This window comes from Epinephelus moara, chromosome 14, assembly GCF_006386435.1.
Source record: "Epinephelus moara isolate mb chromosome 14, YSFRI_EMoa_1.0, whole genome shotgun sequence".
Taxonomy (NCBI): Eukaryota; Metazoa; Chordata; class Actinopteri; order Perciformes; family Serranidae; genus Epinephelus; species Epinephelus moara.
The window spans coordinates 15199798-15222825 of NC_065519.1; the positions used below are offsets into that span (position 1 = coordinate 15199798).

General features: G+C 43.0%; 1 protein-coding gene across 1 annotated transcript in view; it reads right to left on the reverse strand.

The window, feature by feature from the left end:
- Positions 1–1162: 1162 nt before the first annotated feature.
- Positions 1163–23028, reverse strand: part of aqr (aquarius intron-binding spliceosomal factor) — a 73789-nt gene continuing 51923 nt past the window's right edge. The window contains exons 32-36 of the mRNA XM_050061649.1: positions 21204–21374; positions 10582–10667; positions 4601–4775; positions 3226–3336; positions 1163–1590 (exon numbers count right to left, since the gene is read on the reverse strand). Of these exons, the coding sequence (XP_049917606.1) occupies positions 1318–1590; positions 3226–3336; positions 4601–4775; positions 10582–10667; positions 21204–21374 (816 nt within the window). The 3' untranslated portion in view covers positions 1163–1317. The remainder of the gene's footprint in view (positions 1591–3225; positions 3337–4600; positions 4776–10581; positions 10668–21203; positions 21375–23028) is intronic.

Genomic DNA, 23028 nt, shown 5'->3' on the forward strand with positions numbered 1-23028 from the left:
GGTTTGTAGAGGACTAATCAGATGGATCAGCATGTATGCTCGTGTTACGGCTTCATAAAGTCTGTTGTGGCTATGTTCAGTCATTCAGCACAAATCATGAGATATTCCAGCATCATGTGATACAGTATATTGGTCTGTGTCTTGTGGGCTTCATGCCAAAACTGTCAGTGATTTGTACGTGCAGCCTCAGCCGACAGGGATTATCTTCCTTATCCAACCTCTCATTGTAATCCTTTCCTCAGCCGACAGAGAGGCATATCCTACTACTCCAAAATACTCAGGAGGAACTTCGACCCGGAGTGCCCCGCTCTCTGAAAGTAGAAAAATAGACACTATGTGGCTCCACACTTGACTGAATGCAGAGAATATGTCTCTCCACATCTATCAACACATGGTTCTCCATCAGGTCTTTAGACTGGCCCAGGCTCGAGCAGCTGTGCAGCTGACCTGTTCTCTCAGCCTGCCCGAGGTATGATGTAACAACAACCAACCTCTGGTGCATGATAATGAATGAATTTCCAGTCTGTGTTTTTGCCCACAAGGCTGTGGACTGTGTTAACCTCTTCATTTTGAGTGGACGTATGTTTTAATTATCAAGACCTGAGTTTGAACTTTGAATGGTTGCTTTGTCCTCAACATAAAATTTTACGCCTAAATTTGATCGTTAAACTCTAACGCGCTGTTTTGCAGAGCGCCGTCCCTTCAGTACTCCACGCAAAGTTATGAATGGCAGAGGATTTAAGGCTCGCTGGTTGAGCGACTGTGTACATCCAGAGGGTGAGTTGAAATCCCCCAGCATGCACAGTGGCCCTTGGGTGAAGTGACTGACCTACAAATGCAGCTTAGTCGCAGCTTGTGTAGCTGGTATAGGCTGAGCCAATCAGATTTGAGTTGTGCTTAAAGCAGAGGAGGGAAGCAGATGAATGGATGGAAGTATCATGACAGAGAGATTTTAACAAGGCTTAAACATGTTGACTATACACTGTATTTGTCTGGGAGAGTGTGCGTGCAAGAGTGATATAGCTCAGGACCTCTTTAAGAGTATTATAAGCACGGGTGGGTGCACATATACTAACACATGTCACAGACAATGGAGGATTTACTTTTTTTTTTTTTTTTTTAATAGAAAAGTACTGATGGTTACAAAATTGAATGTTCTAGAAAAAAAGGATGCAACATTATCACCGGGATCTTCTCTCAGTAGAAAACTAATTCAGAATCACTGACTCCCTGCTAATCTTTCCTGAAGGGACAGTCCACTTGGTCCCCTCAACAACTGAGGCCTTTAATTAAACAGTAGTCCCATATGTGGAGCCTCTACTCCTTTTGCTCCTCTCCACTGTCCTCGCCGTCACTATCGCTGTCTCTGCCGGGATGCTCTGGCATCTTAGCGTGACCCACTGTGTCTTGCTTTTCTTCTTTTTCACTGGTGTCCTCTGAGTTTGGCTCGGAGTTTTTTGCCTCTCCTTCTGGGGTGTCCTGCTCCATGGGGGTTTCTTCCTGTGGCTCCCCGGAGCTAACTGGCGCTTTCTCAACCACAGCGTCGGTCTTGGTTTGTTGAGGAGGTAGTGCCAGTTTCTGCTGTTGCTGCTGAGAAGCCAAGGGAAAGGAAAATATTAAAAATGTACATGAAGATTTTTTGGTGCATTCAACTAGGAAACAATCTATGTTGAAGGCGATGTAGTATATACCATACAAGCAAAATCTATTTCTAACTTGTCCCATCTTCCTTTTTAGGTCAACACAAGAGACAGTATGTGACAGTGACTACAGTGTAAAAATCACCTGAGCTCCACTATGAATGTGTTTGGCTTGTGGCCTGTTCAATCTTCACAACTACCTCTTCAACTACAATAGCTCTCTTACATGTGACCCATTTACTGTTCTACATCACAGTTTAAAGTAAATACTAAAATAGCAACCAGGGAGAGACAGTGACAGCTTTAAGCACTGTGCTTAAACACTTAGTGTCACCAAACTTAAAGAAAGTTAAAGACGAACATGTTAATATCGTGTGTACACTCGATACAGTAAAAGTACAAATTTTATATAGTTTTCGGCTGTATTCAAAACCGCCTACTACACAGGCACTACTACTAATTTGGCCAAATTGAGCATGTAGAATGCAAACAAAAGCAAAATTTGCAGCATGCCAAAAATGCTAAGGTGTCTCAGAATCTCCATTATGTATTCGACCAGTCTGCCTCACCCTAGCCTTGGCCCTGACCTTTTAATCCACCTACTCCGCCGAGTTAGAGTTGTCTGGCATTGTGACATGAAACAGTTTTTTTCCCGGTTAATTAAAAAAAACGACAACTGAGTGCCCTGTGGGGACTTAATTACCCGATCAGTGACATGGGTGGGACTAACGCTGTTGTGAAGCAACGTGCTGGAAATCAACAGGTTTTGCACCAGAACCAATGAGGAGTAATTACAACCATGGCGAGTGCTACAGACAAGATAAGACATTGTTATCAAGGCTGTTCTAAATCGACATGTCTTCTCAATATCACCTGACATCGTAGTTTGTTTTACTTCGCTCTGGTCCTGGAGAAATCATTGAGAGTAGATGGACAATAGAAACCAAGAGTAAACACTTGACAAACTATATCCAACAATGCAATGCCTTGGAACCATCACAACAATCCCTTCGTCAGTGGTGGACAAAGAGGAATACACATTTTAACTCTAATTTACTGTTGTGTAAGGAAAACAATTCACAATTGTGACATCTGTAATGAACGTATCACTACATCTGTCCTGCTACCCATAACAAAGCTATAACGTTTAAGTTAAGCCTGCTAAGCTAACATCTGATATTACGAGGAAAGCAACATTAACCTTAGCAAACTGTCAATAAGAAAACAACATGACATGTACATAACTTAAATCAAATGTTAAATTCTATTTGTTGTTATTAGGGACAGAGCAGGTGCAGATGCCCTTATACACAGGTGAACCGACGAAATGTAGTAGTGGTGGTTTGCCGTGCTGTTGTTTACTTCTGCTTCTTCCTGGCATACTGCTAAATACATCGGTTTACAAGTGTCATACTGAATACTACCAACGAATTAAGTATTTAGTATGTAGTAGGAGGTTTTGAATACTGCCTTAGTCATATCAGCCTCCTTTCCACGATATACTTTTGAGACAGTAGTGATATGATACAGTACTATATCCTGTCTTTCACATTCTTCATCATTGTATCTATCAAAAGGTGTTTACCTGTCTGTACTTCTGGGAGGTCTGGATCATGTGCATGTACATATTGTACACAAGGTTGGTCATCTCTGGCATGTTGTTGATGATTTGGTCTGGCTGTCCAGAAGCATCTCTCTGAGGGAAGGAACAAAAAATACCAGTGAGACAAAGACTGTTTCTAATCCAGGATGTGACGGTAATGAAAGCGTATACCTTTCTTTAAGGCGCCGCACGGTAAAGTATGGATCTGATGCAAATGTTGAGGGAAATTACACTTCACCTGCCTGTGACGCTTGTTATTTTAAAGCACATTTCTCACTCACTGCCTCCAGCAATCACTTCTCGCATACTATCAAAAGGAGTCGGGGATTCAGAGTTTGTAATTTAACAGAATTAGTATGCAGACAGAGTGCGGCAGTCTAAACTGAGGAATGAGGCGAGCAGAATATTTAATAAATACAGGGGTGATGCTCAGAGAGGCCCTCTGGGCATCAAGTGAATGCGCTGACAGCTTCAGTACTGTAAAACTTAACTGTGTGTGCTTTTATTACTGTAAAACTATCAGTAAAAACATCAAGGCGTTTTCCAGTGATTGAGTGTGATTAGACTTTAAGCTTTACCGTCTGTCCAGTACCATCCTACAGCGCTGTAAATACGTATATATCCATATGGAGCATTAAGCAGCAGTGTTATCCTTTATTTTTATAACTGCCTCTGAATCAGCACTGTTAAGTAGTCTGTCAAAGTTCTGGTTCAGTGTTGCCAGACAAAAATCTGACTTTTAATCTGCATCTGCGTGTAAACAGCAGGGGTTTACTGACTCCAGATAGATGGGCTAAGCAGGGGCCGCATGTGTGTGCCCAAAAGAGCTGTCCCCCATGGGGATGAACACTCTAGAGTCAGAGGAAGTGTCAGAGGCTATGGGGTATTTTAGACACCCCTGTTGCCACACACGCCAGTCAGCGAGACACAGTGACCAGACAACAGTCGTCTCATGCTGGCCTGGCGGGATTTGGGAGAGTGATTTTGCCATCTGACCTTCGGGGGTTAATTATAGCCAGGCCCGTGTTTCCCATGCTTGCAGATGGCCCCTGCAGAATGCTGTTAACAGGCCGGGGTCTATGGGTAAAGCTGTGGTAAGACCTGGGACCAGTGAGGACCAGAGGGAAAGATGATGCCATCCAAAATATAGAGGCAGGATTAGATATAGTCAGGGGGCTGTGGCAGCAACGACAAGGAGGGATGTTGGAGAGTGGAAATGGGTCCTGAAGCGAAACATGGAATAGTCGGTTCTTACTGGCAAATATGGAGCTGGAGTGCTTAATCATCAGCCAAATTTAATGAAGTATAAGATTATGGGGTTAAAGAAACTGGTGTGTGCATGCGTGTGTCTACATACGGGCTGTTCCTGGCTGTAGTACTCATGCGGCCTGATGTGCAGCTTCAGGGGTCTGGCAGTGAGCTGGTTGAAGACAGGAGTCAGCTCGAAGCAGTTTTGAAACAGAGACACCCGGGCGAAGATGTACAGACCCAGTCTGGCTCTTGACATGGCTACCACCAGACGCCTCACATCCCTGTGGAGTGTTAGGGAAAAAAAAGTTGAAAATTGGTTTGACACAAGGAGGGGGAAAAAAGAGAAGTGGGAAGAAAGTGTGAAATTGTAGGAGGAGAGGGAAATCATGTGTAGGGGCAAAAACAAAAAAAGGGATCAAAGTGAAAGGATCAAGAAAAGATTGTAAAGGAAGGGAAAAGCAGTGTCGAGTAGGAGGGGAGAGGTTTAGTGAAGGATAAGCAGCGAAAGGTGAGGGGGACAAACAGAAGCCATGACAGAAATGAAGGAATGAAAGGCAAAGGGCAGGGGTAAACAAGACGGATAAAGAGAGGGAGAGGAGGGAGAGTACAAGAGAGGGCAGATAGGTTACTTTTTATGCCATCCTGTAGAATTAAGAGATTAGAGACAGGGGAGTCATTTGCCAGAGAATGAAGGAATCCTGCTTGGTTTGCTGTCGTGCTCTGTTTTAGCGGAATTCCACTTAATGTCCATGTACCCAAGTTAACAGATAAAAAAAACATGCTTAAATGCCTTTACACACCAAATCAGTATTCTTTATCTGAAGTTGTTATATGTGGAACAGGGCGCACGCACACAGTATTATTTTTAACAGGGCAGATAGTAATATTAAGGTGGATAATGGTGACAAAAAGAAGGCTGTAATAGAGGATGAGGACCACACGCAGACAGAAAGACACAAAGAGAGAGTGACAGAGTGGAGAAGGTGGACAGCAAGGCCTGCGCAGAAAGTGGCGACAGCCAGGGAGGTACCTCCAGAGGAGAGAAGCAAGGAAGCAAACCTTTTGTCTTGTATTACAAATTTTTGCATTCATTCATTCATTCACCCATTCATTCATTCAATTTCCGTAACCGCTTATCCTGTTGGGGGGCCGTGGGGGAGCTGGAGCCTATCCCAGCTAACATTGGGAGGCAGGATACACCCTGAACAGGTCACCAGACTATCACAGGGCTGACACATAGAGACAGACAACCATTCACACTCATTCACACCTACGGACAATTTAGAGTCACCAGTTAACCTGCATGTCTTTGGACTGTGGGAGGAAGCCGGAGTAGCTTCGCTGACATGGGGAGAACATGCAAATTCCACACAGAGGGGCTCCTACACCCGGGATACCAACCCCCCACCCTAGATTCGAACCAGGAACCTCTTGCTGTGAGGCGACAGTGCTAACCACTGCACCACCGTGCTGCCATTTTGCAATTAGTAGAGCAATTTAGTAGCCTGGAAATCCAGACCCAAATCTAGAAAGATTTAGGGTCTAGCTATGAGTAATGAAAATGGCCCAACTCGAGGGGCGGCACCAAGCATGCATTTGAAAATATCACTTTACGCAACTGGATAACACTACGACCAATCAGAACAATACTTAGCGCTTAGCTACAAGCGGAGCTAACTGGTAGATTAGACTCTTGCCATATCCGGATGGCAAAACAGCAAAGACGTCCTTCTTGCAAAGGAAAGATTCGAGTGCCGTCTTCTGTTCCTCTTTTAGAGAAAAAGCCAAGTCTAACTTGTTCACTGTAATGGCCAAAGCCATTTCAAACAACTGGTGTTCATCCGTAGCCATCTTGCAATGCCAAAGCCATTTCAAACAACTGGTGTTCATCCGTAGCCATCTTGCAATGTTTACTGACCGATTCCGGACTTTGTTGTCGCAGCGCTGTCGTCATCTGTTTAGCTCGCCTCTGGCCCGCCTATATCAGATACACCGATGTGATTGGTGGAGCTCAGCTCCAACAGCATGGGTAATTAGCATCATTACTGATTGCCAGAGTGACTCGCTGAGCAAATTCAAATTGTGCTCTCGCGAGAACTCTGGATTTCCAGGGTAGCAATTTAGCGCAACAGACTCAGTGTGCAAGGTTTCTGTGTGAAACAATTTTTAACAGATAACAGATTTAAAGAAAATTTAAGAAAAATACGGACTTGATGTGCAAAGGTCTGCATTTGACAGCCCAAACTTAAGACACAATGTGTTATGTAAAAAAAAAAAAAAAAGCATTCTCATAGTACACATCCCCGTATTCTACTCTTATAATGAAAGTTCTATACATGACACATGGTGAAATAGAGGCTGATATTCTTGAACATCTAAAAAGCCACAAAGAGAACCAGCCATGAAAAGAAGGGGTTATCCTTCAAACTGTGTGCATGAAATAATCTTTGTATTGTGTGCTCGAGGTGTTTGGATGGGCAACATAATGGAGCTGTGCAAAGTATGACCAGCTGGCCTGTAAATCTGTGAGTAAAAAGCATACTGGCTTATAGAAATCTACAGAGCACGGAAGGAGGCAGAGCATATGAGGGGGAAGGAGTGTTTGTCTTATTCAAGCAGCTCTGCTAAGAATGAAAACAGTCTTTGCTTTGACATACAAGAGTCTGGCACACACCCATGTGTGTATGCAGCACACATCAACACATATATATGTGGAAATTTAGCCAAAAAAATGTGGAATATGTCCACCTGAGTACTTCATGAGATTAAGAGGATTAATCCTTGCAATATGCATGATGATATCCATGAATATGTAGAAAGAAAAAAATGGCTTATAAAAACCATCGTGCAGGGTTTATGAGTGAGTGAGTGAGTGAGCACGTGCAGCCGGTAGGTTTATGTAAAATTACTGCAAATGGTACAAAATCAAACTTGAAAGCCCAACATTTCCACAGAGACAAACTACAACAGCCTGCAACCAATGAGCACAGAGCTCTAGAAAAGATGAACCAATCATGAGGCATGATAGCCTGTGGACATGGCACTACTGAGAGACGCCCACCTGTGCTGTGCTGCGACATGGCAGGGCAAAGTGGACGAATACCGTTCGCGTGTGTTCTCACATGTGTGTTTATGTGTGTGTGTACATGTCAGAGCGTGTCTGGATCTGTGCTTCCCTGTCAAAGAGTGTGCTCCTGCATGTGAATGTGCCTGTGTGCATCAGCAGGGATGCTTCTCCTGTCAAACCAAGGGTCAGCTTGTCATATGGTCAGCTGCGTCCCCTGTGGTTGTCACGGCAGCAGATTGCCATGAGGACAGATGCAGGAAGAGGGGAGAGTACTGGGGGTTGGATTGTGAGGTAGGACTGTGGTACACCACAGTGATTCCAGTATGGGAAAAACACAGTGGACAGCACAAGAATTTCCCATGAACCACTGCTCTTTCAACCACTCAGCTGAGCACTTAGAACACCAAGATATGAATGAATATTAGTGTGTAGGATTTAGGGGGAAATATTGGCAGAAATAGAATATAATAAGTATGTTTTATTTTGTGTATAATCACATGAAAATAAGAATCACTATGTTTTTATTACTTTAGACTTAGTCTCTATACAGACTCTACATTCAGTGAATGTAGAGTCTGTAGGCAAACCCCTGGAGATCTTGCCTCCGGAAGAAGAGCGGAAGAGCCCTGGTTTTCGGTTGTAGGCTGTTTGTAGTCCGCGTGATATTGACCAATCACGTTTGAGCCGGCTGCAGTTGTTGCCAGGTTAAACGGTCCATGTGGTGAACTAACGAGGCGGAACATAATTGGCGTCACTGCAAACTCTGAATCCATCGCAATGGTTCAGCATATTTACTTATATATAAACGGAAGTCGGAAATGCTTTAGACTGAGCACGTTTTATCTAAAGGGAGCGGGTCTACATTCACCAATGATCCTCTACCCACACCCCAGAATCTGGAGCAGTGGTTCAGAGAAGATGCCCCCTTGCTCCCTTTGCCAAGCACCTGCATCACTAAGCCACATTTTAACAGGGTGCACTACAAACCTTGCCCAAGGGCATTACACTTGGAGGCATAACCTAGTTCCCAGACAGTTGGACTCAACCTCAGAACAGAGGCAAACCACCGCAAATGCTTTCCTACAAACAGTGGCAGTGTCCACTTTACACCATTTGTACCCACAGGCCAACCTCCAGAGCACCACATAGCATCTAAGGATGCAAGCTTTCTGCAGGCTGCTCGGGATTGAAAATGAACGCGGACCTAGAAAAAAAACTTGTTTCCCTGCACACATTGTGGCTTCAACACTCAAGCCAGTCTGCTGAAGAAAATGGAGGTGAGGGGTCACTCCCGCAAAAAGCAATCAAGCTCTTGTCAAATGCGGCAGAAAAAGCAGCAATTGGCTTTGGATTAACAGGAAAGACAACAGCTGGACTGCAAGAAGACAGGAGCGTATGGAATAGGGATGGACATTTATGTAATTTCCATATGTGAGTACTTGAATTAAAGTATTCTAAGTACTCACGCACAAAAAAAGTATGAAAAGGAATACAAATTGGCCACCAAGAAGGAAACAAGCACAATATGAAATTCATTTCAAAAGGGTTTTGAAAGAAGGAAGAGGAGGAATGTTTGACGCCCATGAACTCAGCTGATTAGATTTAACGTAGACTGACAGCATAATCAATCAGCCACACAACTGCCATCAAATTTTGATTCAAATATTTTCATGCTGAATTACCAAAAACTGTTCTAATTCGTGCAGAAAAATGTGTGTTCATGAAGCTCATCACTCTTAAGAAGCTAATTAAAAAACTAGGGTTTAATGTCCTTGATACAGATACTTATCCAGGAGAATAGAAACTCTAGTACTGCTGTATACCCTTCACTATCTGATAACTAGAGTTCTCACACATTGTTACAGGGACAACCTTTGACAACCTTCCCACTTAGTGTGGGCTGAGAATGTGTATGAGGCAGGGTGCAATATCCAGTGTAAGACAAGATCAAATGAAAGATACCAAGAGGAAAGCAGGCGCTGCCAGCAAGATAAACTACCACTTTCTGAGGCCTGCTGCACTTCTCATTCCCAGCTACATCAATTCAATCCTTTATCCGAGAGACGAGAAAAGAACAAAATAGAGTTTTAAAGTGTTTTCTCTGCCGGCTAAAAGTGACCACGCTCACGGGTGGGGTACAGAGGGGGCGATGCATTTAGCTAAAAAAGGAATGGCTTGTTATTTGCAGACTGTCCAGTGTGAGGGCGGGTAAAAGCACTCGCAGTGCAGCTGTGATAAAGCTGTGAGCGATGCAATTCCAGAAGCAGCTACTGTACATCACAGCATGGCAAACTGAAGTACTAGGGAAGAGTTCAGCCTCAATTGTCTGGTATTAAAACAAGCAGCATATTAGGTGTGAAGAGCTCATCAAGGTGTCACGGCAGCCGGGAAGTGAAGGGCCATTTCACTACAAATCAATTCAGTGAAATGGGGAAGGAGGCGGCGATGAAGAAAAGAGGGAGCAGAGAGATAAGAAGACGGAGCTGAAGACTGAGAGGAAGAGGCCAGCAAGGGAGTACAGCTGAGCAAAAAGCAATGGGACATGGAACAAAAAGACATAAAACCTACCGCTGCAGTTGGTTAAACATCATGCCTCTTAATGACTGTTATATGGTACGCCTTTGATCACAGCAGAGCTCTTTGTGTGATAGTCTCACCCCAATCATCAGAGCACAATAGCTTCTCTGAACCAGGACAAAAAGTACAGCCGCTCCACAGACATGTTCCTGTCCTGAAGCACCCTTTATCCTCCCTGCCTTAAAAATTAAGCTCATACATACTTGAAGACAGCCGCAGTGTTATTGTCTTCTTTTTCCTTTAGCAAACTTCATTCAGTAGTTAAACATGACAAAGGGAGAACGCCTCCTGAGAGCAGCTGTCTCAAGAGAGTTAAGTGCCTACATTTTTGTATCTTAGGTGCACATCCTATTAAACAAGTATTTTTGTAGTAGAATAGCTGCTGAAAGTGTCTATTTTAGGTCAGGCAAGTTTTTGTGCTTGGTATGCATTGAAGTAATTACCTCAGGTGTCCCACAGCTTTGGTGCGGACCAGTGAGAGGATGATGTAGTCGTTCTGCTGACCCTGGAACCTGTCCACTGTTGTCACCTGAACAGACACACAAACATGTTCTTTATTGAACAGAAAAAAAACGGCACAAATATACACATACATATCAAAAAACTGCTAACTAAGCCATGGCAGCTGATGTATTTTGCAAAGTAAATGAGTGTGTGCATTTTAGGTAGGTGGAAGGATTTGGCTGAAATGTTTAGAAACATGAAGGAGACCGCTTTCCGTCTTAAATTCTTTTTCTTCTTTTTTATTTATTTTTGAGGGGGTGGGGGTGGGGGGTGAATGATGGCGCCTGTGTTTTCTTGTTATTGCTGTTATCGCTGTGGGCCACATGAGCAACCGGCGGGGCTAATACGGCTTAGAGGGCATTTGCCGCCACTAGCCTCTTACCTGGACCCCCTGAGACTCAGGGCCAAGGTACTGGGGGCCCTGGTGCTTGACTGGATCAGAGATTATTTCAGGGGGGAGACAGAGAATGGAGAAGTGACTCTCTGTGGGATTTTTTTTCCCAAAGCAAAAGAAAACTCATGTCAGCCAATTTGCTTTTATACCCTGGTAATCCTGTCTTGCTGAGAAGCGTACTTATTCCTGTACATGAAGAACAGAGCTGTGTTTTGACTTTGCCAGTGCTGTTACACCTTGCATAATAAAGAAAACATACTGCACTTCCAGCTTGATACAAAGCGAAGAAATGGAGATGAAACCATGTAAAAACTGAACCCATTAGACACAGTACTAGCTGTACTGTATGTACAACTGCTCCTACAGCCTACATGTCATCAACATCTATATGCACGGGCTTTCAAACTCTCACAAGTTTGGTCCTGCTGTTAAAAGAACTAGACTGATATTGCCAGACCTAGGGTTTCCAACACATTCTTAAAATTTGTGGTGGCATGCCACGATTTAAACATCTTTGATGTTTTATTTTTGGAGCTGGATCATTCATTAGGAGCACTGTTATATTTACCATTCAGTTTTTTGTTGCTCCACACTCTTGCAGTGCAGAGCATACTCTGGGCACAGACGGAGCAGTAAAAGTGAAACTTTTTATTTGTCTGCTCCTCTCATCTCATCCTCCCATGTTCTGTTATCATCAGCTTTGCTCTGATCGACTAATCAATTATCCAAACCACGATTCAAAACTCCACAAACTGCAACTGAGGGGTAAAAAAGAACTCCCGAGGAGTTCCGTCTGCGCTGTATTCACGGACGCGCAAAAACCTCTGAATAAAGGCAGCGGACACAGACTGATTAACAAGGATTCCGCGAAAATGTCTCAATGGCGCTTCTGTTAAATAAGCTATGTTTTGCTTGAAATAGTGTTTGCGGCGCGAGGGTACGTGAGCCAAAAATGGAGCCATCACGTATTTGCACAAAGTGCAAAGGATCTGCAAGTTGTCAGTCGTCTGAAACACGCCGCATTTTGGATTAACGGTTGTGATCAGCGAGATGTTCAGAGTAAGAGCGAGTAAACAAGCCAAGTTAGCCCTCCACGCTAATGCGTTCTAACTACGCTAATGACAGATCAGAAATGTGGAGGGACACTTGATATCAGACAAAAGCCAGAGACTGTATCGGATTAAGTTGCTGTGAGCTGTAAATTCACCACTTCTAAGCAGAAGGCAAGAGATAACGTTATCTTTAAGCCTAACCGGACAATGCCTTTCTTCCTCCGGGCAGCTGCCTCCATCTCACTCTCCTCCAGACTCACTCTGGGTCTGGGTCTGCAGCTGCCTGTACCAATAGGAACTCCCATAGGTGGGGTGTTGTAGTACTTAGGGCTGTCCGCCCACCATGTCACCAGAAGAAAAAAACATAATCTCTAAGAAGCATAATTGAAATGATTAAAACTGATGGTCACAACAGTCCTATAGATGTTCTGGGAGATTCCCAAATTTCTATGTTATGTAACACTGATGTTATCCTTCCAAAAAATATATAAAATGGGAAGATAAACGGCAGAAAATATATGTGGAACCAGCATGTCCATCCACTTGGTGATGGCAATGGCAATGGCAATGGCAATGGCGACCAAGTAAGAAGCAATAATGTTAGCCTTAACCTACATAAAGCAAGAATGCATGTAAATAATGGTTACATAAACAAAACAGGTCAATAGTCTTCCTTATTTACCATTGTACAAAATATACTACTGTGCAGTTACATAGGCCTTATGTGGCAAAGTCCAAAGCCCAGCAGAAAGAGGTTGGTCTTTCCACTATAGATCAATTCTGTAGAGATCAATAGGTCATCAGCTACCATCAAGAAGCCACACTGGTCCAGGACTACAGCAACCAACCTATGGACTAGCCATGCTAAATAAGTCATCCTGTGGTCGCTGTTACCTCCTATTAGCTAATGCCACTTTCAGTGACCCTAGAACTCCCTGTGCCAAACCCCTCCAGCACCCCTTTTGGGTAACAGGAAGGGAGTGTGGGCACAGTGCATGTGAACTTGTAAAAGAGGGAAAGATGGGACGAATGATGCAGCAGACCAATATTTATTTATGTTTCCCTGTTGCTATGTAGAACAGGTGCAGCACCAGAGGCAACAATATGTCTGTTTTACAATAGCATGAGGCATTGCGGGCTGTATGTCCAAGTCAAATGTTTAATGTTCAACTCAAACAGCCGTGGTATGCATGCATGCACGCACATGTTCTCACAAATGTGGTATACACACACAACGGTCCATCACAGCCTTTGCTGAAGTAGGCTATAACCGCACAGTTTTTAACTAAAACAGTGCAACTTGTTTAGCAGAGAAGGGGCGCTTAAGAGGGGGAGTTATTCTTAGCCCACAGACAGTGACAACCAAGCCCAGATAGAGAGTCTCCCTAAGGCGTAGCATTTTGCATGGCGTTTAGTTATTTATGAGCAATCTTCCAGGGAGTGAATTACAGAGGTCATGTCATTGTGGCACATGCATGTCTGCGGAAGAAAGAAGGAGCACAGACACACAGAATATTCTGTGAGACCCATATTTGTCCTCACGCACTTTGTTGCCAACAGAAGCTATTTGACTGTGAATCACTTTCTTCCATCTTGCCCTCTTTTATTCTCACTGTCATGAAAACAAGCAGGCCAACTCTAAGCAAATGGCCAAGTGTAGATCTCTCTTCTCTTTCTTTGTTAGTCACTCTATCCATCCCGCTATGTCTTATTCACGGCAATTACGCCCTGGGGTCAGAGTGCTGGATTATTCAGCTTTTCAGTTAACAGTGTAATGTCTTATTTCTTGTGCCTTCATATCCACGAGTGTTTCCTATCGGCCTTAAAACAAAAAAAGGCAAGCTGGGACATGCTGGGAGACGTTTCCCTATATATGTCAACATATCTGGTTAAACGAAACCTGTGTTCTGGTCATAAGACTTTCTTTTCTGTTATTAAAGAGGCTCCTGCTCTCAGGAAGGATGGAGAAAGTGTGTTTATGTGTGTGTGTTTACAGCCAGCCATATGTATCAATGAAAGGAGGGATGCAGACGCTGAACTCAAAGATTCAACATGAACACTACTCCCCTGTAATTCATCTTGCCTTAACTCTGTTAATGTGCTTTCATACTAACTTAACACAGATTAACTCAATGAAAATTGCTCAAAATTCCAAAAATTCCATTATTTAGTTTCACTGCATGGCTGCTTGTAAGGACTACGTTGAGGGATGCAACTGATGCAATGAGTTTGTAATAGAGTACCAACAGAAAACAAACGCAGATGGACCTTGTCTGTAAAATTCATAGCGTAAACTAAAAAAGCAGCATCATTAAAGATGCATGCATATGTGTGCCAACTGTTGTCTTTGAGATTCAGCAGACAGCTTGGGCTCGAGTGTTTATTTGATTTTGGGACTGTGACTGGTGATAACTGTCCCTACTCTTCTTCTCTCTCTAATTAAAGTCATTGCAGTAAAGTGGGATGGCTGTTGACATTTGCTCGGTTTTAGCTATTGTGACACATTCCCAGACACACTGTGGACCCAACGCTCTGCGCCATGACCTTTCAGCTGCTCAGCATTTTCCCACAAGAGCCCGTCTTTCTTTTTCATCTCCCTCCCTCTCTGGCTGTCTTTCTTCTCAGCAAATCTAACAGCCTGTCACCCCTGTCACTTTATTACCAGGCATGCATACTGACTAAGGCCATGAGCACAATGAATGACACTTTATGTCGTAACATTACGGGACATTTAACATGACCAAGCACAAATTCTGGCGAGCTGTCAGAGTAGGGAATAGACTTGAAGACAAAGCAACAAGGTAGGATTGCACAGCACAAAATAGCAGACACAACAACAGGAGATGAAAGCCTCCAGCCCTGCAGGAGGTAGAATGCACCACGCACACAAAGACATGAGAGGGATTCACTTCCTGCCTACTTGTTAGACAATTAATAAACAGTAACAATCAGCAATTTGTGCTTTGCCCTCATGTGTTAAAGGATAAGGCTGATGATATTCTGTATTTTTCTTATTGTCAACAAATCCCATTAAAAGACCAAAAATAAATAACTAAATTACATAAAATGGCCATACTAACAAAGCAAGATTCAGCTTAGACCTCCAATTTATCTAAGAACTATGTATTCATGACCCGTTTTTAAAGATTTACTTCTTACGTCAGGCTGGAGAATCGTATCAAGCGACAGCCAGGTTCTGGTCTTTTTGATAATCTTTGTTGCCAACAAGAAAGACATACAATAACAGCAACACTATCTTTTCTTAAGCTTATATATGGTTAGGCTGATGGTAGGGCTGCAACTATTAGTTGTCAACTATTTAATAAAATAATCTGATAATCGCTTAATCCGTTAATTTTTAAGAAAAAAACAGTCAAAATTCCTTGGTTCCAGCTTCTTAAATGTTAATATTTTCTGGTTTCTTTACTCTTCTATGACAATAAACTGAATCTATCTTTGGGTTGCTGACAAAACAAGACATTTGAGGACGTCATTCAGTACGTTTACATGCACGCAGTAGTCGAGCTAAGCTCATAGCTCGGCTAATCAGTCAAGTCAGACTTCTCGTCTTGTCTGAGTATACGTGCAGAAGAGAAAATCCAATTTCTGACCAAGTACGTCTGACTCCGCCTCGATAGGCAGCGTTATGTCCTTTTTAATATAGTGCGTATTGAACTAGTTCCGGTTGACTCGAAGACGAAGCTAACGACGAATGAAGATGGCGGAGCGTGAATGTAGTTTCCTTGTCCGTCCAGAAGTGTGTCTTCTGCTTCTCGGTCGCCATGCTGTTTGTTTGTTTTTCCGGGAGTTACTGCACTGCTATATACTGAACTGCTGCTACTACACCTCCTTCTTCGCCCGGGTAAATGCCCGCGAAAGAAAAAGTGGTGCATGCGCAGAACGGTGAGTCCGACTCCAGTCGGACTAAGTGGATATATGCAGCAATAATTACTTATAATTATTCAATCGAATTATCTAGGTGTGTTAGTCGAGCTACGGATAGTCCAATTTCAGTCGGACTAAGCTGTTTACATGCATTTAAAAGTCCGGTTTCAGTCGGACTAAACCAAAAATTCGATTTTCTCAAGCTGCACGAAAACGTATTATGGGCTCTGGGAAACACTGAGTGACATTTTCTGACATCTTATAGACCAAACGGCTAATCGTTTAAAGTTTAAAAAAATAATTAATTTAAAAATAGTTACTAGTTGCTGCCCTAGCTGATAGACACACTGCTGGGGCCAGATTCATAAAACTCTGTGTAGATTAATGACTTAAACTCTGTGTACACACAAAAGCAAAGATGTGCATGTGCATTATTTTCGTCAGATTAATAAAGTCATGTGTACACCTGATTCTGTTTTATAAATCTCAGTTACTGTGGTGCTTGGTGCAAGTGCACTAGCCTCATTTCCACTCCCATGGTTCCCCATAAATGGGTGTAGAAATACCCTTAAACCTCCATTTACATAACGATAGTTGTCAATGAGATATACGGTAAAGAAAGTACAATGTCATCGATTGTAGCCCCTTTTACACTGCCAGATTTACCGCAGATGTTGGGCCGTTTCGCCGGCAAGCTGCGAGTGTTTAGACACAGAGAGCCGGATTGGCGAGTTGATCCGAGGTGCCCAATTTTCCGTCGCGTAGGGTAGTCATATTGGCGGAACCCTTTTAGTTTAAAAAGACCAAAGAGGCCTTCCACAACAGGAGGGGCTGTTGATGATTTCTGGGAGGAGTTGTTGATGACGCCGCACGTGCCCACGACCCACTGTTTAGCTGATAGCAGGAATGGGGAGACAAGGAATTGCGCGCCCTCCTTGTCCTCGCAAATGAAGAGGCCATTAACCGCCAGATGACGGGAATGGTGAAGAATGGGCCGACTTACGAGAGAATCGCCAAAGGACTGACCAGCCGCGGCTTCCCTCCCACGTCACTGTTTACGTCACACGCTGAGCTACATGTTTTGTTACTTGCTCACGTCCCCCATTGCCCCAAAAAAGGCGCACTCTGTATAAACAAAACTAGGTAGGCGGCTATTTGCCGCACTCCCCGATTTCGCTTTTATACTGCCAATGCTGAAAGAAGACTGATTGGGCTTTCCTGCAAATTTGCACAATTCCTATCTAAAAGGGGCTTGTGTCACATCAGCGATGTGCTCCAATGTTGCCAAAGCCGCTGTCATTACACACTGCTGTAGCAATTTGTAGCAACCTTACCACTTATTTAGCACATTTCTGCAAACCATAATTGTGGAAAAATCTTGATAATCATTATTATTTAACATGACATCAATGATTCATTCATACAGCGCTCATGTTGAAATTGACTTCACAAAGTGCTTCACAGAAAAGAGACAACAGGTAGACGAATGTAAATAAAAATACAGATGAAATTTACAATTAAAAAATAATTTTAAATTCACTTAATAAATGTGCCTTTTATTGAGATTTCACAGAGCACTGTGGAACCTGCAAATATAATAACACAATCAGGGAAATAGGCAACCTAAAACTATGTTATCCCTCTCTCAACTTATATTTAATCTTGTCCTTATCATATCACCTGCAGCTATCTAAGCTAAAACTGTGTGTACCACTGGTCTGAAGCATGCATGAGGTGCGCACATTCTCACTACACATTCATTCTTTATAGTTTATGAGGAGGAAAAGGCATGTTTTTTGTGCATACACATGGTTTATGCATCTGGCCCCTGGTGTTTGGGATGTGTTCACTCTCCCCTGCTGTATTGGCATGTACCAATTTCGTTGGCCCATTGAGGAAATCCATCTTGCTTACCACTCACACTACACATTCAACAACAAAAAACAACATATTTCAACATCACAACATAACTGGAGGCATGCTGACCCTCTGCCATTATGGCACAATGACGCGCCAACTGACTGGTGATGTGCCAGTTACACTCCAATCTTGCAACTTTCTCTGGCGTGCCTCAATAGTCTGTGACATTACAAAGTGTGTGAAAGCCCTGAAGAACAGAGAGCAGAGAAAGGTGAGGAAGTGTGGGTAGGGAAAAGGAACGGAGAGAGAGGAAAGCGTAACCTGAGGCTAGCGGGTAAGAGCATTTAACAGTACAAACAGAAAACGGATGGGAAACTGTGCCAACGGGCTGCTGACTTAACACAGTGTAAAGGAAGGAAAGAGAGAAGAGAGACAAGAGGAGTGGGGAGGAATACCGTGGGCTGGAGACAATTTAACAGTATTCTTCAGGGATGAACACAGCATGGAGTCTACACCCACTCTCAAAGTATGCACATTTAAATCCTTTTGCTCAAACACACACACCTCAGTGAGTTTACAGAGGTATGCAGCCGGCTGGTATGTAAACTGATGGGGACAGAGCGTCCTGCTCTATTTGGGTCTTATGACCTACAGCAGACTAAATGGTCTCATGATTTGCTGGAGCGGGACAATGAAGTCCAGGGTAAAAAAAAATACTCTTTTGCTTTGCCTATAACTAGAAAATGTGAGTTAAGACCTTCCATCAGCTGCTCACTTATTTTTCATCCTGCAACAACCACGCAGATCCACTTAACTCAAGGAAATGTTGTATGTGCAAGGATGGAGACAGTTGACAAAACTTGTAGTCAAAATATACAAACCTGCTTAAATTACACGGGGAGAAAAATAAGACTGTGGGAGGCAGAAACAGCAAATGCCTTGTGAGAACTGAGAGCTGTGAATTTCTCTCAGTGCAACAGAGAATAGAGGGTTGGTGCTCTGACTGCAGCTGACATCTAAAGGTGTGAAGACACTGTGTTCATGTGCATGTTATGTGTCATGCATGTTTCTACTATACTAGCCCTACATATATATGAGGTGAAAACATGTCTGTTGGGACTGTGGATCCCTTCCTGACAGGAGAGGAGAAATGTGTCAGCCTCAAGTGATATTAGGAGCGTGTGAAGTTCATGCGTGTGGAAGCGGATGTGTTTCAGTGTTAGAATGCTACATGAAATGTGTAAATGTCAGCATTTCATGAATATACTTTAAAGGGACCGTTCAACCCCAAATCAAAATTTCATATTTTTCCTCTTTTATGTAGTGCTATTCATCAGTCTGGATTGTTTTGGTTTGAGCTGTCGAGTGTTTGGTTTATTGGCCAGAGAGATGTCTGCCTTCTCTCCAGTATAATGGAAGTAGACTGCACTGGGCTTGTGGTGTTCAAAGCATCAAAAATAAATGAATATAAGATATTGAAAACCTCAACAGTAACCTTGTTGTGAGCAGTTTCATGTAGGAACTATTTTCTACATACCAAACTTCACCAGCCGAATGAATAACGTTAGGTGATGCATGGTGTAGTGTTAGAGGAGGTGCAGGAAGTTTAAGTGACTACAGGCCCGTTTCCACTGAAGAAGTTCCTGGTACTATTTGGGAGGCAGAAACTTTACAGGAATGTCCTCTCGCTCGGCCCTCTCAACCGCCGTGTCTCCACTGAGAGAGCGGAGTAGGAGGAAGGTTCCTGTAAAGTTACCGGGCTCTGGATGTGACGTAATCGTTGCGCAACCATTTTGACCGGGGCGACGCGGCAAAGAAACAAACAAAGAAGAACAACAACAAAGAAGAAGAAGCAGAAGTATGAAGCAGAAGTGAGAAGAAGAAAGCAGACATAAGAAAGACGATTATCAACATGGAAGGAGCTGAGGTGGTTGCTGGGTTTCTGGCGTGTCTCTTCGTTTACATGGCGGTGGAAGCTATGAACGAGAGGAGAAGATATTTTGTCGCTTTCTGTTGACATCACATAGCGCCTTGAGTATATCCATTCAGCACCAAGTAAACCCCAAGCCCCACCCAGGAGTTTTTCGGGCCGTTCTGAGTACCTACTCCGAGGCAGGGACTTGTTTAGCCCCTGTAGAAGTTCCGGAACTCTGTCCTTCGTGGGGTGGTTCCTGCGGTGGAGACACGCACCAACGGCCCCGGCCCCGTAAAATTACCCCAAAGTTCCTGCGGTGGAAACGGGCCTTACTACTAATAGTAACACTTTCCACGTGTTGATAATCCTAAAATATCATGCTTGGGTGAGGCAAAAAAGTGAACAGGACAGTGCTGTCTTGCTGCCATCTTGACAAAGCACTCCAAGTTGCTTTCACTTCAGCTGTCTGTCCATAGCCGTAGTAAGCCATTTTAGTTTGAATCAATGCTTCAACTAGGTGTTACTTATAATATTCTGATGCGTTTTGCAAATCAATGTATTTCTGTAAACAATGACGTTGATTAATGATGAATTGCCCCAGCACTACAGCACAAGATCTAAACATTAATGGCGTCCTTGGCTGAGCTGTAACACTGTCTAGCTAAGTGGTGCTAGATGGGCTAGTAGTAGATGCACTTTTCCTTCGGCGCTGTGATACGGTTAGTGGGTTTATTTTGGTAGAAAGAAAACAGTTCCTTCACGGAACAAGGTCTGTGGGTTATCTTGAGTAACTGGGTCATGATTTCTGGAAAGAGACATTGCTGTTGATCTTTTGCTTTTTAAGTATTTTTGGCACCAAATGCTGAGTGTTATATAGTTCCATTATATCCGACAGGCAAGACATCTCTAGGACTGATATCCCCAACACTCAACAACTCACACCAAAACAATCTCGATTCATGATAAACAGTGCTACAGTTAAGAGGAAATATGTTTTTGATTTTGAGGTGAAGTATCCCCTCAACTAGCTTGATAATTTGGACTTAATCGTTGTTTTGTTTCATTATTTTTGAGTTGTTGAACAAATTTAAGTACTTTTTGGGTGTATCAAGACCACTTCCTTGTAAGAGAACAGTTAATGAAAGTACTGTATGGAGATTAAACTGAACAGAACTACATACTGCTGTGCTTAATGTATGTTAATACTACTTTAAAAAGCTATGTGCTGATATGACAGTGATATTACATTACCAACCATTTTGATTTAGATTTAAGCCCCTTATTGAATATTGTTGAATTAGCATATTTCAGCTCACAGTCATGCTTCTATTGCAAAAGAAAAAGGACATTTTTCTCCTTATACTTGCTTTATAATAATTTCAATTGCGATACAATCATTGGATGCGAGTGTAGGAACTGTTCACTGTGCTCAACTGCTGCATGTTATGTCCTTACCTTGTTAGGCTGACTAAAGAAGGGGTTACCAGCACAGCGCTGGTTGATGACGTCTCTGATCAGGTGTTTCTGTCCATTGTAGGTGGTGAGGATGCTGATGCGGTCAGCAGGGTAGCCTAGCAGACGCATGTACATGTACAAAGCCACGCTATACTCTGCCTCTGCCAAGTTCTTCACAGAAAGAGAGAAAAAAAGGGGAGATAAGATTATAATTATTATATCTTAACTATGCAGTATTATACACAAGTAATGAGAGAGGAAAAGAAACTGAACTCTAAAAGCAATTGTCTCTCAATGCAGTCATTTTGTAGTGAATCAAAGCACTGAGCTGAATTACCCACATACACCTGTCTCTCTTCTTATCAGCACACCCAGCGCTGTCTGCTGTGTTTGACACCTTGCTGATCTCATTCCCTTGTACTTTAACATCATGCTCTGGCCCTTTCTCGCTTGTCAAGTGTTTAACTTTCAGCCAGATAAAAGCCCACTCATTCATGCATGAGTAGCCATCTGATTTGGGTTGGAATTAATTGCCTCAGACAGAGCTCGACACCACCACTTGCCAAGCTGGGACAAAATGTCCCATTCTAGGATCCCCTGCACTGAAAGAAGAAAGGGCGAATAGCATATTTCTACTGTAGCTTTGATATTCAATAAGTATAGAGTAGCTGACTCTTTTAGAAGTGTGGCAAAAGGCTGCATCATCCTAAGTTTCATTACTTAGTGTGATGGTAGACAGTTATAACATACTAACATTATCAAATCATTAACATTTTAACTAGGAAATGCAGAATTTACATTTTTCTTTCCAGATTCTATACAAAGGAGGAGGCCTTGGTGCTTATGTAGAAAACAACAACATTGTCTTAAACATCACGACAAATGTCCAGGCCCAAGGACAACAACACAACATCCTGTCCTCCAAATGTAACTAAATGTAAAGGCCAGCGTTGCATGCATTATTCGACCACTTCACAACCAACAAATTCCTCAGGATGTGCATGTGCATCCTGGCTCCAAGGCTACACTCTGCCCTTCAAAATGTGACCAAAAAAAGCCAACAGTATGCATTATTCATCCACTTTCAATTAAGCCTGGACTGCAGCCTCACATCTTTGATAATAATTTATGCAGCTTCATCAACAGTTCCTGATCCAGCAGCACTGGAGTCAACACATCAAAAACAGTGACAGCCTTTGTTCTTCTCCCCCTGTTACCTGTCTCCAAATGGCACGCACCATGTTTTCACAGATAGAAATGGTGCATCCAAGTTGGGCAGTACATGTTAGGAATGAAATGGACAGTATTCAACATTATCTACAAAATGTTGAAAACCACAATGACATATTTCAGCAATGTCAGATGATTAATCTGCCCACGAGACAGATATTTTGGGAGTCACATGTGGTCCTTGGTGGCCTTGTCATACTCATTCTGTTCATACCGTTACAATTAGTTCCTTGTGAAACATGATAAGGGAGCACTTCATTTGATATTTGGGACCAAGTGTGTTTCTACAAGTACCTAATCTAAGTTGTGTGTCTCAAAAGATACTTTTTAGATAGCTTTACAGTTTTGCTGTAGAGAAAAAAGATCACGAGAACCATAAAGACATGCAAGAGTCTCCCAGACACGCAAGAGGAGTAATGTATAAGTAGACATGTGTTTGGCATTTCCAGCTTTGCCTGCCTCATGTGCATATTTAACATAAATGTGATCTAATGCCCCAACACCCCAGAGAACTTGTTAACCATAACAAGGTCAGACCCAACGCACTGGAGTTTGAGCCAATGGCCCGAGGCTACATGAGGACTGGGAGGATGGA